The sequence below is a fragment of the Oryctolagus cuniculus genome, chromosome 4 (assembly GCF_964237555.1).
Source record: "Oryctolagus cuniculus chromosome 4, mOryCun1.1, whole genome shotgun sequence".
Lineage (NCBI taxonomy): Eukaryota > Metazoa > Chordata > Mammalia > Lagomorpha > Leporidae > Oryctolagus > Oryctolagus cuniculus.
This window is the reverse complement of record NC_091435.1, coordinates 24,994,429-25,014,134: the sequence shown is the minus strand read 5'-3', so window position 1 is coordinate 25,014,134 and position 19,706 is coordinate 24,994,429. Positions and strand designations below refer to the sequence as shown.

The window sequence follows — 19,706 nt, the reverse complement described above, 5'->3', positions numbered from 1 at the left end:
TTTTATCTCCATTACTTTCATAATATCTGTGTTAAAAAGATGAAACAAAATGTTTTACTTTCCACTTTGTGAGTGATATAACATTTTCCTTTGAAAGTTAATGCAGATTGTGAGCATTTGGCCTAAAAGTTAAGTTGTCAGTTTTAGGATTTTTCTCATCCTATATCTGAGTCCCCAGGTTCATAGTTCTGGCTTCAGCTCCTATTCAGCATCCAGCTAAAGTGGACCCTGGGAAGCAGCAGGTAGTAGTTTCAGAAATTGGGTCCCTGCCTCCCATGTGATAGAACTGGATCAATTCCACCTCCAGGGTTTGAATCTCTCTCAGGCCTATGTATACATATGGAAAATGAACCAGGAATGGCAGATCCATCTCTCTGCTTTGATCTTTATCTACCTTTAAGTAAACAAAAATATGAAAAGAAAGAAAGTTGGTACATGAGTTGAAAAACTAAAAGTAATTATTTTTTTGTATGACTTTACCTCTTTTTCAGATATTTCTCACAAAGTTTCAGTGGAAAATTTTTTCACTCATCATTGTAATAAGTTGATACATTTCCCTTATTAAGATACATTAAGCATGCCCATGCATTTTTTTTTTCTTCCAGCAATGGTTGTTTTGAGCAACCTGGAACCAAATACAACTTACGAAATCAGGGTTGCAGCTGTAAATGGAAAAGGACAAGGAGACTACAGTAAAATAGAAGTCTTCCAAACATTACCAGTTCGTAAGTAATCAACTGTTTTGCTCTTTGTTGCCATTCTCTTCAACTCACAAATTCAGTGGTATTTTCAAATCTAGAGAGTACATTTCAACACTTTTGGGAAGTGAATTATGTCTTTGTGAAGCAGTTTTTGAAGATGGTGGCATATCAGATTTATAAAAATAACTTTGCTTTGGAGCTATACAAAAAAGATAAGATGCATTGAAATAAGTAAAATAAAAAGTGCTCTCTGAACAATGGTTCCCTCTTGAAAGCATCTTTGTTATTCATAGCATGATTAATTGGATTGTAGTGTTCAGACTATTCTGTGAGAGAATAAAGCACTGTTTTTGTAACAAACTGATTATTTTGTTCTCTTGATGACACATGACCTTTGCCTTTATTCTACAAACTAGGTGGGTCCTAAGTGTGAAGAACTGAAAATAACAAATTAATCCCGTACAGCAGTGATTATAGGATGAGACTAAATGAAGTATTCTTGTTCTCCTAGTACTATCCTATTCAAATGTATTTAAGTCAATTGGATTTCTGTGTAGTTAACATAAAATTTTTAAAAACTTGAAAAAAGTTAAAAAGTGTGAAAAAACTTGAATGTGACAGCAAAATTCTGTTTTAAAACCTATGCATTACCCCGCCTCTTTTATATGCATGTTAAAAAACAGACAAATTGGTCACAATAAATCATCTTCCTCTAATATGGATTCAGTAATTAATTTTGGTTCACATAAAATCTGTCTGATGTATTCGCTTTTTTCCGTCACCAATGCTGATGTCTTTTTTAATCACTGGTTATTATTTGCAGCAGGATGACTCCAGTACATCTCAATTTCTAATCCTACATCCAATTTTATCTTCCCCTACTTAGTATTTTTAAATGATTCTTAGTGATTTCACAAAAATTAAATAGTGACCTATCTCTCCTTTGCTTAAGATTCTCAAAACATTCTTATTTCCACCTTGCATTCATGTACACCTAATCTGGCCAACCACCCTTACACTTCTTAGTCCAATTGCCACAAAGTCCTCTCTATCAGAAGGCTGAACTACAGTTTCCCAAAAAAATTGTTCATCATGTCCTGGTGCTTCTGCTTCTGATCAGACCCGAGTAACTTCTAATCATCTTACAATCAACGTGATTTCCTGCTACATTTAGCCATATGTTCCTTCATTTGATCATAAAACACTTCTTTAAAAGCTTCAATCATAATTCACCACTCTTTCTTTTCCTTTCTCTTTCTTTTAAATTATAATAATACTATTTTCTTGGAGTATTATTGCTGACTTGCCAACTTCTCTTATAAACAGTGAACACCTGGAGGAAAGAGCACTGAATATTTTATTGATAAGTCTATATTTTAGCAGCTCTCAGGACTGTTTTAAAGCTCAAAGGACAAAATATGTGAAAACTACTGAGTATGCCATAACTGTCTATAATTAATTTTTGATTATTCTTCATATCATTGTGTACAATAATTCCATTGTAATGAAAATTATAAAGCTATACATTCAATCTTTTCTCTTTGTTAGAATCTATGTTTGTTCTGAATTTTATTTGATTTTCCAAGAAAGTTTCAATTGTAACTTATTCACAAATTTGGCATAAGGTTAAAGAAGTTGAATATATGATTAAATACCTTAAATTTATATCTAAGGCATTTGCTAATTAAAATAGCCTCTGCTTGTAATTATATCCTTATGCTATTTAAAAATAACTACTACAATATGGCAGAGAACTTCTAGTGTATCCTATGATGTAATTCACTTAAGAAATGATATTAAAAAATGTGAGCTATAAAATCCATTTTATAATATTTTGATTTTCACAATATATCTTATAAAATACTTTTTTAAAAATTATTATGCTGGTGCTTATAGAAGTTTTAAAACACCTTGGGTCTATTGCATTTTCTATATAACATGCTGTCAAATATCTGCATGTTAATTCAATTAATACACAATCCATTTCCACTATAATGCATTTATGTATTTCCATAGGGTTACAACATATGACTACTTTATTACCTATTTTCATGCAAAACACTCAATTTTTACTTTTCTCAAAGAAACTTCTCATCTTAAGGTTAGACAACCCTCTCCATTATGCTTTGCTTAGTTTGTTTGTCTTGGGCTTCCTCTCTGTGGAACCAAGTTCTACATGTTTCTAGAGCATTGAAAGCTACCAGTTTTATAAGACATCATGATGTTGATATCCACAGAGAATTTGAGAAAATAGAGGCAGTGTGATGTCGGTGCATGTCCAAGCACATGGCATCAGCAACACAGAGCATGGAACTCTCATTCCATGTTGTCATGCAATGATGGCATCATTCACAAAGGAAATTGTCATGCAATGATGGTATCATTCACAAAGGAAATTTGTGCACCTCAATAGATCCCTATTCTAGTCAAAAAAAAAGGGGGTATTTCAAAAAGTTTGTGAAAAATAAAATTAAAAGATAAGTTTATTTTGGTACAAAAATGTTAAAATTCATGCATAGTATTTTATACAACATTTTCCAAAAAATTTAGAAAAATCCTCCTATTATGAGTATCTTGCCTATAAGACCATTTCTATGTGAAGAATAACATCAAAGCCAAGTATTCTCATGAGACTAAAAGAAAAAAATACTAAAACACAGAGTTTATAAAATTGTACACTAGAATTGTTCTTTATGCAAATTTGTTATTAGAAAAAATGCTGATCACAGCAGATAACAAAGGGTAAGGCATCATCTTTTTGTTATGTATACAATCTATGTAGCTTGATGTGATAATATTTTATACTAATAAGTTGTATGAAATAAATTTATTTGACAAGGTAAATATTATTATTCATTGTTAATACAATAAGTAAATTTTTACACTTACAGAATGCAGCACTGTTTTCAGAGTATCTGATCATAAAGATAAATATAAATAAATATAAATATAAATAATAATCTGTTCCTGACATTTCAGAATGTTGGCACAATTCTTCCTGATTTATGAAAATTGCTGCTTCTTTTGACCACCTAGGAAAATGAGAATCAAACATTTTTATGTCACAACAAAGGGCAAAAATCACATGTAATATCCAGGATAACATCATATATTTTGATTAAAACTCACTGTGTTTATTAAAATGCATTTCTCTAGGTATCTTAAACATGTAGAAAATTAAGAATGTGTTATTGACTCTCTAGGTGAACCAAGTCCTCCATCCATACATGGACAGCCAAGCAGTGGGAAGAGCTTTAAACTCAGCATCACCAAACAGGATGATGGAGGAGCCCCTATATTGGAATACATAGTTAAATATAGAAGTGTAAGTAATCCTTTTGATTTTGTACCAAGGTTTTTGTTTTCGAAATGCATTACAATTTATATTCAGTTCGTAGACACATTAGTACTGAATGTATATTCAGTAATAGCAATGGTAAATATTAACTTTCCATTCCTGAAATTCATCATGATAAATTGTGAAATGTGTGGTGGCTTCTGCAGCTGCTGCTCCACCTCCTCCTTCTGTGACCCCCCCTTTCCTCCCTGTTCCCCCTATTTCTCCTGCTCCTTCTTTGTATTTAAAAATCTCAGCCATTATCATCAAAGTAGACTCAGGACTTTCATGTTTTGACTTTTAATTACGGAGGGGGACTTGTCAATGTTTCAGGAATGAGATTCTATTTTCCTTATTTTCTGAGATGTTTCACAGGATATCCTCTCCCCACCCCACTTATTACTAGTAAATGCAGGACCTCTTCTCAGTTCTACTTACTGTAAGTAGGAGTATCAAAAATCACAAGTCATTTTAATTAATTTATCCTCAGCATCTGATTATTTTATCCTTAATATTTAACAAAAAATGGCCACACTGATCTTGAGGAAGTGGGAATAATTTTTGTCATTTCGTTAGCACTCTCTAATAAAGTGACTGATGGCTACTCACAACATGGAATTTTTGATAGGTATTGGGGGTGAAAGATACCCACTGGTTGAAGAATAATGAGAAAAGGGACCCCATGGACTTTGCCCCTTTGCCTACAGCTGAAAATAATGCTAAAGGCCACTGAAAATGATTTTTCTTGAAAATTTGTGCCTAAGTACTATTTAGTTTTTATGCCTAACGTAGAATATGTTGAAAATGAAACTTAATTTAGTTTTGTAAGATTTATTTACTAATATTGATGTTTGTCCCATAATGCTTATACAGTATGAATTTTATGTTCATGCTGACTGAAGATTTGTGGTACTTTCTAAGCTAATTATATTTTAGCAGATAGTGGTTTTATTTATTTATGTAATTGAAAGGCAGAGTTACAGAAAGGGAAAGACAGAGAGAATTTGCATTTTGTAGTTCATTCAAAAATGGCCACAAATGCCACGGCTGGGTCAAGTTGAAACCAGGAGTCTGGAACTCTATCTGCGTCTGCTACATGGGTAGCAGGGGCCCAAGTACTTATGCCATCTTCTGCTGCTTTCTCAAACACAGTAGTAGGAAGCTGGACTGGGAGCTGAGCAGCAGGAACACAAACTGGTACCTACATGGGATGCTGGCACCACAGGCAGTGTTTTAACCTGCTATGCCACAATGCCGACCACAGAAGATAGACTTTTAAAAACTGGTCATGAAGTAATATGCAGTTGAATTTTCAATATTCCCTAACAAGCCGGCACCGCGGCTCACTAGGCTAATCCTCTGCCTTGTGGCGCCGGCACACTGGGTTCTAGTCCTGGTCGGGGCACCGGATTCTGTCCCGGTTGCCCCTCTTCCAGGCCAGCTCTCTGCTGTGGCCAGGGAGTGCAGTGGAGGATGGCCCAAATGCTTGGGCCCTGCACCTGCATGGGACACCAGGAGAAGCACCTGGCTCCTGGCTTCGGATCAGCGCGGTGCGCCGGCCGCAGCAGCCATTGGAGAGTGAACCATTGGTAAAGGAAGACCTTTGTCTCTCTTTCACTGTCCACTCTGCCTGTCAAAACAAAACAAAACAAAACAAACAGGAGCAGCTGGAACCAAGGAAGCCTCTGACCTCAGAATTCAGGACCATTTCTTGTGCTCGCTTCGGCAGCACATATACTAAAATTGGAACAATATTCCCTGACAAATCTACAATTTTCTAAATAAAAATATTTGCCGCTTCTTAACTCAAACTTCTAAGTTTTGAGATTAATATGAAAGCAAATTTCATTTGGGGTAGCCTATTTCAATCATAAATTTTAGATACTCATTGACTATTTTTAACAATTTATTTTAAAGGCAGCATTACTTAGAGAGAGAGAAAAATCTTCCATCTGCTGTTACTCCCCAAATGGCTGCAAGGGCCACGACTGGGCATGGAGCCTGAAAATCTACCCAGGTCTCCCATGGGGATGGCAGGGCCCCAAGTACTTGAGTCATTTAACTTATTTATTTTTTGGTAGATAGTGTTTTGATTTTTTTTTTTTTACAATTTTTATGTATGTATTTGAAAATAGGCTTATTTATTTGTTTGGAAACTGAATCAAGTGTAGAACAGGAGAGACTTGAACTAGAATTCAAGTGGGATGCTGGCATTGCAGGAGGCAGCTTAACATGTGGTGCCACAACGCTGGTTTCCCAGTTGAATATTCTAATGTTAATATGAATACTCCTTTCACCAGACAACTCTTTGGCTCAGGTTTCCTGTTGGTCACTATAATGAGTTGTGTGTGTCTTTTGGTTACACTGCTATGGCAGCTTCAAACCTCTACCCCAAGAAAGCTGAAGGCTCATTGGTCTCCAAGTGAACCTGACAATTGTGGTGAAACCTACGTTGCCACCTCTTTAGTTAGTGCTTTTATTAAGAAAATGTCTATTTTATCTATAGTTAGGCTTTTTTTTCAGCTGTGCTTCTATTTCCAGTCATCCAGAAATGAAGTTTAGAAACTAAGAATGCTGCTGCCCATAGCACTTGTCTTTTTCAATATTTAATACAAATTTAAAAAATAACATCACATATATACTCAAAAACCTTTTTGTATCTTGTTTATAGGAAGCCCATAATTTCCATGTGGATTTTTACTCATGAGCTCAGTATAAACTTTTCATTTCTGAGAGTGTTCTTTTGAACTGCAGGTAATTAAAAAGATGAATTAAAACTTGACTTTCAATTGAAGCAACAATACATGTTTTTATTGAAGCAATATTTCTTTTATTACATTAAATAAGTTTATGTGTTAGAAAACCCAGGTTTAGGGTGACATCTCAGATATATATTCAGGAATCCAAATTATCTTCCATTATATTATTTTCATCCTTTGTATATTATATTGGTTTTTATCACATAATAATTGTTTTGTGTTCAAATAAAGGAGACCTCTCATGCACATTGAGTGATGAGGAGAGTTGAAAGGAATAAAGACAGAATAAACTGTTCAACTGAATCTGTCTTTCTTTTAGCAATACAAAAAATATTTTTATAAAAGCCAAACCAAAGAAATCTCATTACATATAAATATATTTAATGAGCTTTATCAGTAAAAGGTGATTAACATGAGGATTTGAAATAGCTAAACAATGTGTGTCTAAAAGCACACACTAACAGCATTTTGAGTAATATAATTTTGGGCTATCCAGAACATTTTCACCCAGTGCAAAATGTTTCATATCACTGACTCCAATTTACCACATTGCTAGCAGCATTTCCAGTCACTGTTGAAAGCATAAATGTTCCCATAACTAGCCTTACACCTATCTGGGGTCAGTTAGATTCACAAAATAGTAATAATGACATTCTAGACATTTGGGAGGGCGAATGCACACACACACACACACACAGACACACACACATGAAAGTGAATATTATTAAAAAAACTGTGTGTGGAATCCAAAAATTTATCACTCCAAATAAACATATTTTAATTCAATTTATCCCCTCTCTACATAGAACCTCACAATAGTTGAAAAAATTAATTGTCAATAAAAAATAAACTTTTTTTTCACCATGTAAATTTTTAAAGCTTAAAACATTGTTTTAGTTGATGGTGCCATCCATTTAGTCCATTCATAAAGAACTTTGGTTCCTGGGAACTTAGTCACATTAATGCAGTCTTTTTATCATTATTAAGTGAAGAAAAATGAGCATCTTTAAAAATAATTTATAAGAATTATAAAGCAAATATTAGTCAGGAAGGACCAGATAAAGAAGGCAAGGCAGAACCTTCATGGTTTTCTATTTTTCTGTTCTCACATATTGGCCCTTGTGTGATGAGGGGAAATGACGAGGAACATTATCGTGATGGGTTAGAGCTCAATGATGACATTCTCCCCTGTGTTTCTCTGCTGTTGCTTTTGACTCTCTCAAAATACACTAATAGGGGCCAGCGTTATGGCATAGCAGGTAAAGCTTCCGCCTGCAGTGCTGGCATCCCGTATGATTGCCAGTTTGAATCCTGGCTGCTCCACTTCTGATCCAGCTCTCTGCTATAGCTTGGGAAAGCATTGGAAGATGGCTGGTTCCTGGCTTCGGATCAACTCATCTTTGGCCAACGCGGCCTTTTGGGGAGTGAACCAGCGGATGGAAGACCTCTCCCTTGCTCTCCCTGTCTCTCTCTCTCTTTATCTCCTCCCCCTCCTCCCCCCCCTCCTCCTCTTCTTCCACTTTCTCCCTCCCTCCTTCCCTCTGCCTCTCTCTAACTCTGCCTTTCAAATCAATAAATAAATCTTAAGAAAGAAAAAAAAAAAACCCACCCTTAATACCATTTGATACTGTTCATTGTCCCTCCTGTCTCATGTTGCATTGACCAGACCACTTTCCAATATTGGCAGGCAAAGTTTTTCTTGTGCCTTGTCTTCAGAATTATATTGGTAAAGCCATGTTTCATCTGCTCTTGCAATTTTTCAAAGAAATGCTTCAGGATGTTGATCCTCCTGTTTTCCATGGAAAGCTCCACTACTGTCTTCAACTGATCTGGGCACAACAGTTTTGGCACCACATCAAGTCAAAAATTTTCCGCATTTCCATTTTTTCAGTCTGAATTATGTAAGCTAAATCAGTTGAGATGTCTGTGGTGTTGGTCACTATTCTTGCTGGAAATGGTTAGTCTTTTTAATAACAGCACAACCAGAGTGATTGTTTTTTTATCAAAAAATGATATGGCTGATCATCCATTGTGGGGCTCATCTAAAACATCATTTTGTTTCCTAGAGGAAGTTATCCATTTGTAAACTGTGATTTCTCTGGAACATTGTCTCTGAAATCTTTGTGTAATGCATCAATGAGTTCATCATTTTTCCATCCAAGCTTAACCAAAATGTGATGTTTATTCATACTACAAATTTTGCAAATATGATGTTGCTTTGATAGGGGCTCTTTTTAGACTTGTATCTTATTTTTTTTAAGATTTATTTTATTTATTTGACAGAATTACAGAGAAAGGGAGGGAGGGAGGGAGAGAGAGAGAGAGAGAGAGAGGTCTTCTATCTGGTGGTTTACTCCCCAAATGGCTGCAATGGCAGGAGCTGCACCAATCCAAAGCCAGGAGCCAGGAGCCAGGAGCTTCTTCTGGGTCTCCCAAGTGGGTGCAGGGACCCAAGGAGTTGGGCCATCTTCTACTGCTTTCCCAGGCCATAGCAGAGAGCTGGATCAGAAGTGGAGCAGCCAGGACTTGAACCAGCATCCATATGGGATGCCAGCACTGCAAGCCAGGGCTTTAACCCACTGTGCCACAGTGTTGACCCCTCATATCTTATTTTAAGTGCTTCAAATTGGATCCTGTTCAGATGTGTTATAAAAAGTTAGTGTGAGTGTATTTTGGTGCAATAAATTTTGAAACCCACATGCTACTTCATTACAGGATCAGAATGCATTAAATTTTGGAGACCCTCATGTTCATATATTCAAGGACTTGAAAAGTTTGTGGAAAAACTGGAATTAAAATTTTAAATTAAATTTAAGATTGGACTTAAAATTTCATCACTGGGAGGGAATATCATTACTTTCTTAGAATTGTATCTACAAAGTACATTGAATCTGTTAAAAACTAATTAAGGGGCCGGCGCTGTGGCTCCCTTGGTTAATCCTCCACCTGCGGCCCTGGCATCCCATATTGGTGCTGGTTCTAGTCCTGGTTGCTCCTCTTCCAGTCCAGCTCTCTGCTGTGGCCTGGGAGGGCAATGGAGGATGGTCCAAGTGCTTGGGCGCCTGCACCCACGTGGGAGACCAGAAAGAAGCACCTGGCTCCTAGCTTTAGATCGGCACAGTGCTGGCTGTGGCGGCCAATTAGGGATTGACCCAACAACAGAAGGGAGACCTATCTCTGTCTCTCTCTCTCACTGTCTACCTGTCAAAAAAAAACTAATTAAAATTAAAATAAAAACAAAAACAAGAAGCAAACCAAAAAAGATGTTAAATTGTTGTAAAGTTTTTTCATAATATATATTTTCCATTAACTTTTTGAGTACACCTCAAAGGCATTAATCACAGAAATTCTTTGTACCAAAATAAACTAATATTTTACTTCCATTTCAATGAGACTTTTGAAGCACCCAGTTTGTTATTTTTAAGATTTATTTATTTATTTGAAAGGCAGAGTTAGAGAAAGAGAGAGAAAGAGAGACAGACACAGACAGAGAGAGAGATAGAGAGAGAGATCTTCCATCTGCTCTTTCACTCCCCAAATGGTCACAGTGTCCCCTGGGCCAGGACAAAACCAGGACCCAGGAGCATCTTCTCGGTCTTCCATGTTGGTGCAGGGGTCCAAGGACTTGGACCAGCTTTTGCTGCTTCCCCATAATCACTAGCAGGGAGTTGGATTGGAAGTGGAGCAGCCTGGTCTCAAACTGGCACCCATACAGAATGTTGGCACTGCAGGCAGCAGCTTTACCTGTTATGCCACAGCCCTCCAATTTATTTTTAAACATAGATAAACTTTCTAAAGGCATTCAAATTTTTGTGATTTATTTTAATATGTATTAGAATCCATCTTTTTGGAAAAGTTATGTGTGAAATACATATGATACAAAGAAGTAAGAGATTGGTAAAAAAAAAAAAAAAAGATTCAAATGTACGTAATGGCAATCAATACATTTTCTCCTTGTACATAGTTGCCATAGGTCAGTCTTAAGTTAAAATTTGAACACGGGCAAAGTTTACCTTCAATAAATGTATGCCTTCAATTCTCCTTTTCATTCTTATCCCTACTTAATGGTAACAGTGTTTTATTGTTGCTTCCCATTTACCTAGCACCTCTGTTTGCCATTCCAATAAAAGAATATGTTTAATCCTTCCGAATTCCATAACAGTTCTGTCCTCCCTACTCGGTTTACAATTTCCAACCCTTTCTAACCTCCAAAAGTACTGAAGGATCTATTTTTATCATCATATGAAAATGATCGACTATATTTATTCAAATAAGTCTATAATTGACTGATATCAATTACCATGTTACTTGTGTCAGTGTTACCAAAATTAACATGGAACATTGCTTTATTGGTAATGATTTACACAATTAGGATACATTTTATAATTTCTCAATACCTCCATATTACAAGAAAAGAGCTGCTCACTGTTGGAGAAGTCTGTCTTATAATGAATCAAATGCATGGTTAAATGTGTCACAGTTTTTGAGGGATACACTTAAGAATCTGGATTTCTTTGGTGGGAATCAAGAATCTGAACTTTGCCGTGTAACATCTTTTTGCAGGAACAGTGGCCAAATAGAAGTCAACCTGTGGAGTTTATTTCAACTCCTCAACTACAAACTCATTTTTCCTCAAATGCTCAGTTTCTTTGCCTTCTTATACAGTCACATTACACATTTTTCTCTACTATATCATTTAATAGGATGCCTTCTGCTTCAAGATGTGAAGATACTCCACATATTCTAGTTTACCCACAATTTCTTCACCTCCTCCGTTCTATGAAAATCATGCTCTGAAAGTGCAAAGGAAATACCATGATTGAGTAAAATGTTATGTGGTATATTAGATGTTCTTGGACATTTAAAATAGGAAATTTCTAGAGCATTTGTTGGCTAAATATTTATAATGACATTTATCTTAATACTCTGCACTTGTTTTCAAATAATTTTTCAAAATGTTTCTTGATCATCTGTTCTCTCCGTATGATTCCAAATCATTTTATTCATTACTTTCTCAAGCCACTTGTATTTCTCATGGGGTACAGTACAATTGAGTAGCATGAAAAATGCGTTAGACATATGCAATGAGTTTTCTCATTGGATAACACCTTTTTAGAAAAATACATCTGGGGGAAACTGGAAAATTAGGAACATTACTGAGATTTTCACTTGATTTCTTGCTCCATCTTTCACTCTGCTGTGCACAGAACCATGTGTTTCATATTTTGGGAACAGTATAATTGAAAATATGTATTTATTATATGACTGCTGATATCTGACATATTGTGAGAACAAACATTTAATTTGAATGGCACTGGGTAATGACAAACTTAATCATATCCTAATAAAGAAAGTATATAACTTCCTGTAACAGATTAGGCACCAGGAAGCAGAATTAGTTATGGAGCATGTGGTTTTGTTCACCCACTCATTAAGAAGACAGAGTTTATTGAAACAGAACTAGAGCAATAAAAATAGAATTACATGTGTCAATGGACTCTAAAATTAACATTTTTTTGACAGGCAGAGTTAGACAGTGAGAGAGAGAGACAGAGAGAAAGGTCTTCCTTCCATTGGTTCACCCCCAATAGCTGCTGCGGCCGGCGTGCTGCGCTGATCCGAAGCCAGGAGCCAGGTGCTTCCTCCTGGTCTCCCATGAGGGTGCAGGGCCCAAGCACTTGGGCCATCCTCCCACTGCCTTTCCGGGCCACAGCAGAGAGCTGGACTGGAAGAGGAGCAACTGGGACAGAATCCGCACCCCAACCGGGACTAGAACCCAGAGTACCGGCACCGCAGGTGGAGGATTAGCCCAGTGAGCCAAGGCAATGTCCTGAAAATTAACATTTTTAACAATAAGATGATAGAATTAAGCCATGTATTTGGAGAATATAGACACGCATATTAGACTCATAAAATGAAAAAGTGCAAGAGGTTATTTTAAGTACAGAATATTTTGCATCTATTTTGCACCTGTATTGCCAATAATACTCTATATAATTTAATAACGTTTTTTACATACTTTCATGACTTTTTCACTATTTTTCTCTGATCTGATGGTAACTATGTGATAATAATTATTTAATATTGACATATTTAATGTGTTTCATGTGCTAATAATACTAAAGAAAATAATTGGTAACTGAAAATTAATTGTGAGGAATATTCTTAGAGACTCATGACAGTGTTTATAGTATACATTTGTAAGCCTCAGTTTATCTTTTTAAGCTTTTTGGAGTATGGGAGATCATGTAATATCTCAATGGCCATAGAGAAAGAAAAGAGAATATTGGAAAATGCATTAGTTAATGATATTAAAGTGCATGCAAGAAATTTTTAAAGCCACCACTTTAAGTATTATCAAATAATGTGTAGTTACGGAATTAAAGAGTATGAATTTTTTTGGAGATTTTTCTTTGCCATAAATGAAAATGATGAATCTTTGAATTGAGAGAACAAAATACACTATTTACTGTCTGAATTAACAAATATGGTAAGGAACCAATCAATAAAAGACCCATGTTATAGGTTGATACATAAAAGTAATAGTGAACACGAGTATAAAAAAATCATGTACTCTGTGAAATTTTATAGATGTGTAAACACAGAAGTTGATGAATAGGGAAAAAGACTTGTTTTCCCTAGATGCTGACTACTGTTATTTTAGAATCATGATTAAGAATACTGTGCAATTCTTACATGTCAATTAAAAACTGAAAAAGAAGTGCCCTTAATTGTCATTCTGTGCATGCCTTTTTTTTAGGAAAAAAAAAAAAAGCATTGCTTAAGAGATGTCATACCAAAGTGAAATTATCATTTTTTTCAGTAGCTGTCCTTCAACATTTAATTGACGTATTAATACTAGCCCTATTCAGCAAATCATCTCATTAAATTACCTAGGGGAACATTTTGCCACTAGATTATCTAAAATATTCCCTAGGCATTTTGATTCCGTAAATTAGGCACTCTACAAATGCATAATTGAGATTGTGGTACCTAAGGGAATATTTAGTAACACCCACTTTAATTTTTGCTATTCCCTAGGAATAGCAAGAATGTGATTAAAATGCCTCCTTTTCTTAATATACTGAATGGAAAAGGAAATTAATTTATATTGGGGAAATATTAAAATTCCTTTTGGTTCCTCCAACTAGCAGTCCAACTGTCTAAAATGATGGGGAGGCTATTTAATTTATTGTTAAGAGTGTTGACAAGTTTTAATGATTGTTAATTCAAAAGAGGTGCTGTATTTTTGTAAGTCAGGAAGTTTCACATCAAAGCTCAATTCTCAGAAATGATCTTTTTCTTTGAGGATTAGAAGTTTCTTTTCCTGCACTCCATTTCCAGAAATTATATTTTGGAGGATTACTCAACGGACGTGAATCAATCCATTGTTCAAGAATAAATTTTAGTCACTGATTTATTTTCTGACCCTTTCACCCAAATCTCCACTTAGAGCCAAAGCAAAATTAAATTCCATGGATTTCCGCAAAAATTACACCAAACATTTTGTAGTTACCCAGAATGTACCAAGTGATTAGGGTAACGCCAGAACAGCAGAAACATGTAAGACGCTCCTGGCTTGTGTGCTCTATGCCCTTTTGTAAGCTTTCAGTTTCCCTGTTCCTGATCCTCTCCTTTCTGTTTATGTGTTTACACAGTGCATAACATATAAAGTATGTTATACGTACATGGGCATATGATCAACATGTAACCTGTGAAATTTATACATAAGTTTTTGTTTATGAATATATATTTATATAAAATCATATAAAATTGTTTTTGAGCAGACATGTTTTTAGGCTTTAGTTTTGTCCTGAACACCTATGAAGTAATTTAAAGTTATGTCAATTAATTAACCTACATTGTTTTTTGTCTACCAGTGGTTATGCATCTGTATGAGGTTTAATGTGGTTGTGTTTACTTTGAGATCTGAAGTTCACTGAGGGATTCATATCTTCCTTTCATTAATGCATTTAGGACAAATAAAAAACAAAATGATACTAGGGTTTACTATTTCCATTATCAATGGTACCATTGTTCAGAGGGTATCTCGTGGGCCCCATACCCCATCAAGTCTCTAGTTTGCCTCCATTGCACCCTCTCACTCTTCACAGAACTGATATTTCTCTTCTGTGCTGTTTTGTAAATTCTGAGAGGATATTATACTTGTCAGTTCACTATCATGTTCTTAGTACCTAGAACTTCATCACCACCTAATAAGTCAGCACAAGTCATTGATTAATGAATGGAGGAAGAGGGTCTTGGGAAAACCTTAGTAATTTAACACAGTGACTCCAAACATTTCAAAGCCATGCATAGGCTGTTCTTAGCATTATGTTTCTTTGAGTGATTTGGACAAGATACAACTTTCCTGTCTTCCCTTGGCAATACACCTCATAATATCTTAAATAGCCTGGCAAAAGAATGATCTTTCATGTAGTTATATGTTTCAGCTTCTTTTTGAAAATAAGACATCCTTGACCAGCGCCACGGCTCACTAGGCTAATCCTCCGCCTGTGGCGCCAGCACCCTGGGTTCTAGTCCCGGTTGGAACGCCAGATTCTGTCCCAGTTGCTCCTCTTCCAGTCCAGCTCTCTGCTGTGGCCCGGGAGTGCAGTGGAGGATGGCCCAGGTCCTTGGGCCCTGCACCCACTTGGGAGACCAGGAGGAAGCACCTGACTCCTGGCTTAAGATCGGCCACTTGGGGGGTGAACCAATGGAAAAAGGAAGACCTTTTTCTCTGTCTCTCTCTCTCTCTCTCACTGTCTGACTCTGCCTTCCAAAAAAAAAAAAAAACAAAACAAAAAAAAAAAAAAAAACCAAAAAAAAAGAAAGAAAATAAGGCACCCTTATTGCTTTACTTTTCAGTAAGAACTTCAAACATTCAAGGAAGATGGAATTAAAATATAATTCTGTTTCACAAATATTTTAAAGTTTCTTTTTATGCTTCAAATATTTTCATTACCTTTTTGAAGACCCTCATATGCATGGGTTTCAAAAATTTTTCAGCAGAATAAATTTGTTTTTCGAGTCCCTTTCACATAAACTTTTTGAACTACACTTGTGTTTATGAGATAGTGATATTTTGATACATGTACATTGAAAATTGGGATCAGCTAGCATTTATACACCTTCAAACTAAAAAAAAAAAAAACACAAAACATAATTTTTTATATTTATAGAGTACAAACTATACATTCACTTGTGAGTTTCAAAAATCATGGCATAGGCCAGCGCCCTGACTCACTTGATTAATCCTCCACCTGCGGCGTCGGTACTCTGGGTTCTAGTCCCAGTTGGGTGCTGGATTCTGTCCAGCTCTCTGGCTGTGGCCCGGGAGTGCAGTGGAGGACGGCCTAAGTCCTTGGGCCCTGCACCCACTTGGGAGACCAGGAGGAAGCACCTGGCTCCTGGCTTTGGTATCATGGCGTGTACATCTTGTTTACATGATACCTTTAAATGTTTGTCAATTTGAAATGCTTATATTTTAAGTTATAGAGGAAATATCAGAACAGAACAGTTACATTTCATAACAATAAAATAATTCAGAAAACAAAATAATAATATAGTATCAAATCATACTATCATTTATTCTTCTGAAAGATACTTGATCTTGCAGTAAGTCAATTTGTTCAAATCATCAATTTACCTTCAACATTTCAATTTGATTTTTAGGGGAAAAATCTTTCATTGCCATTATAAGCTCAGGAAATATCATTATTTATGGTCAGAGAAACACTGAAATTTTTCTCAACATAAAGTAATGTTGGACTGAGCAATGGAGGGTAAAATATTTGTCAATATAATACTCTATAATTAATTTGTACTTCTACCTTTAGATAGTGAGATTTGCCCTTGTTATGATAAATTTTGGAGAAAATTTTTCATTTCTTTTAGAAATTTTGGAAATTTTTATATATTAATAGCCAGCTTTTTTAAAAAAGATTTATTTATCTTATTTAAAAGGTGGAGTTAAAGAGTCAGAGGCAGAGAGAGAGCTAGATCTTTTATCCATTGGGTAATCTCCAAATGGCTGCAGTAGCCAGACCTGGGCTGATCCAAAGCTAGGAGCCCAGAGCTTCATCCAGGTCTCTCATGAGAATGCAGGAGCCCAAGTCCTGGGGCCATCTTCTACTGCTTTCTCACATCATAGCAGAGAGCTGGATTGGAAGTGGAGCACTGGTGTCCACATGGGATGTCAGCACTGCAGGTGACGGCTTTATCCTCTAAACCACCACAATGCCAGACCCAATAGGTAGCATTTTTAAAGTGCTTAAAATTCGTAAGGCCTTCGAATACACAATTTACATTCCTCTTTGCTCCCTCAAGAAAGTTCACAGAAATGGCTGCTACTATGATTTCTGTTTTAGAAATGAGAGAAGCCAGACAGGATGTGAAAAAGCTTAGTGTTTATATGGTTAATGTATGAAACAGCCCAATGAACATATCATTTCAGATAATGTCATTCTTAAATTATATCAATTTATTTTTCTGTGTTAATTGTACTTACAGTATTTTTCCTAATGAAGAACAAATCAAATAAAATGTAGTCCAAACTTTTATTTTAGAAAAGGAATTAAGCATATTTAATTATAGAATGTTTAAGTATAGAATAAAATTCTTTTATTTTTCTGTGTTGTTTCATCATGAATTGTAATACATCACATTCGTTTAAAAAAGAGAAAAAAAAAAAAAAACAGGATCTACTTCCTGAATAATTTCCCTTCTCCTCTTCAAGCAAACCTCTAACAACAGTATCTAGCAATTGCTTTAATTATATTAGCCTTTTTCAATACACGGTTTTTTTCATTTTTCCTATTCACTTAGTTATAAACAACAAAATGACCAAAAACTGAAATTAAAAAGAAAAATAATGGAGATAAATTATCAACCACTGAATCATCAAGGATTCATTATAAAATCATAAATCTTTGGCTAATGTAAATAGTCTATTTTCTATAGAAGAACTTTAGAAATAATAATGACTTTATTGCTGGAGCAACATCATTCATCCATGTACATAAAAATATAATTTTTGATATTAATAAAGCTGCCTATTCCATTACAAGATACATTGAATATTTAATAACTCACAACTTTAGTATATAGCTCTCAACAAAGATATACTTTGTCTCCTTTACAGAAAGATAAGGAAGATCAGTGGCTAGAGAAAAAGGTGCAAGGAAATAAAGACCATATTATTTTGGAGCATCTACAGTGGACGATGGGGTACGAAGTTCAAATTACAGCAGCCAATAGATTGGGATATTCTGAACCAACAGTTTATGAGTTCAGCATGCCACCTAAGCCAAATATTATTAAAGGTAAGCAAAACTATATCCTGTTTGAAGATAAAGAAGTTATCATCTTAAAACCCTTTTTTTCTTAAGAATTAAAATGTAATTCTATATGCTGAATATAAATTCCGGGTTCTCATCATGATCGCTGTATCATGTCAGACTCAAGCTTTCACAGTCTCATGAGCTAAGGTGCAAATGTGCTTTCACAGTTTTGGTGGTCAAAGTGGTGGAGAGAGTTAGCACAGGGAGAGCACAGGAGGCAGGAATGACGGATGAAAGTCAACATGAAAACGTATTTTGAAATCAGGAGAAACCTTTATAAATAAAACAACGTCTATGTCAATCATGTTGGTACAGGTTTTCCAATTCTAGTTAGTCTTGGCCAAAGACCATGATCAGTTAGCCCATTTATGCCTGATCAGGTAAATTGATTTTGAGAAAATAAAATCATCACACAGTGAGCCAGAAGCAGTGACAAATATTTCTTGGCAAAGAGGTATGCCTAGAATTCAAGGATACTCATAATGTGACAGGATATTTTTCCTTTTGCCAATTTACAGTGCTTGCAACATTATATTTTAGTATATTAGTAATATCATGAAAGTCTCCAGAAGGATATTAAGTTTTTTCAGATATATTCTATAGAAGTAAAAATACAATAATTCATCCTGGCACAAAACCATGTTTAACTCTGTTATTGAGATACCATTTTGTTCATATTTTGAAATTTATCTTTGTCCTAAATTTTACCTTTAATATGTAAATTTTGGGGAACTATGTGTGTATGTGTGTGTGTATGTGTGTGTGTGTGTATTTTTGTATGAACTATTTCAAAAAATTGTGGACAAGAGGGACTAAAAGATGTTTATGTTTCTTTTGGTGCAACAATTTTTGAAATAAATGCATACTTTTTTCTTAATACATATTTCTATGAACCCTTTGAAAATAAATCATAAGTAAGAATTTTCTACTTTTGGGCAGTAAAACAAGCTTATCTTTGAAGTCTATTTTTCATTAATTTTTTGTGGTAGCCTCTTATCTTCCTTTCTTGTATACCTTTATAGAAAAGAAGGGAATAACATATTAACTTATAAAATTATGGTCTAAGTCTATGTTTCTAAGTTTTGAAACTCAAAATAAAAGTTAGGAGTTCAGTCATGTTATTTAACCATCTTATAATTTCAACTTGAAATTAATGTCATTTTTATAAGATTTTCATATGAAACGTAAGTTTCTAAAATTGAAGTTTCATGTAATTAATAGTTCCATTAAAATAATTACTATTTGTTCTGACGTTGCCCCAGAGTTCATGTTGTACATGAAGCTTTAAACTATTTGTGTTTATAATATTAGTTAATAAACGCTACCAATTATAATTGGGAGTAAAAAGTTGGAAGCCTCTTGTAATAGTATGGATAGCTTTCTTTATAATGACATTTTTCTTATTGATTAACAGAGTACTTCTGCATTTAATATTTTATAATATTCTTAATTCTGAATTAAGAATAGGTTAAAGAAAAGGCTGTCCTCATTTTACAAATGCGATTTTCAGGGGTTAACTCTATTCAGGGTTAGAGCTACTTTAAGTCCCATGATAACACATATGCTC

The 19,706-nt window shown here is 35.1% G+C and overlaps 1 protein-coding gene across 6 annotated transcripts in view; it reads left to right on the top strand.

The window, feature by feature from the left end:
- Positions 1-19,706, top strand: part of NCAM2 (neural cell adhesion molecule 2) — a 604,741-nt gene that overhangs the window by 513,787 nt on the left and 71,248 nt on the right. For 5 of the 6 annotated variants that reach the window (XR_011388335.1, XM_051819201.2, XM_070073156.1 and 2 more), the window contains 3 exons: positions 606-725; positions 3,905-4,026; positions 17,941-18,121. Coding sequence is in view for 5 of the 6 variants with exons in the window: in XM_051819201.2 (XP_051675161.1) it covers positions 606-725; positions 3,905-4,026; positions 17,941-18,121 (423 nt within the window). In the remaining variant the exon portion in view is untranslated. Of the gene's footprint in view, positions 1-605; positions 726-3,904; positions 4,027-6,709; positions 6,793-17,940; positions 18,122-19,706 lie in introns of those variants that run through there. The other variant, XM_070073157.1, reaches the window with a different exon arrangement.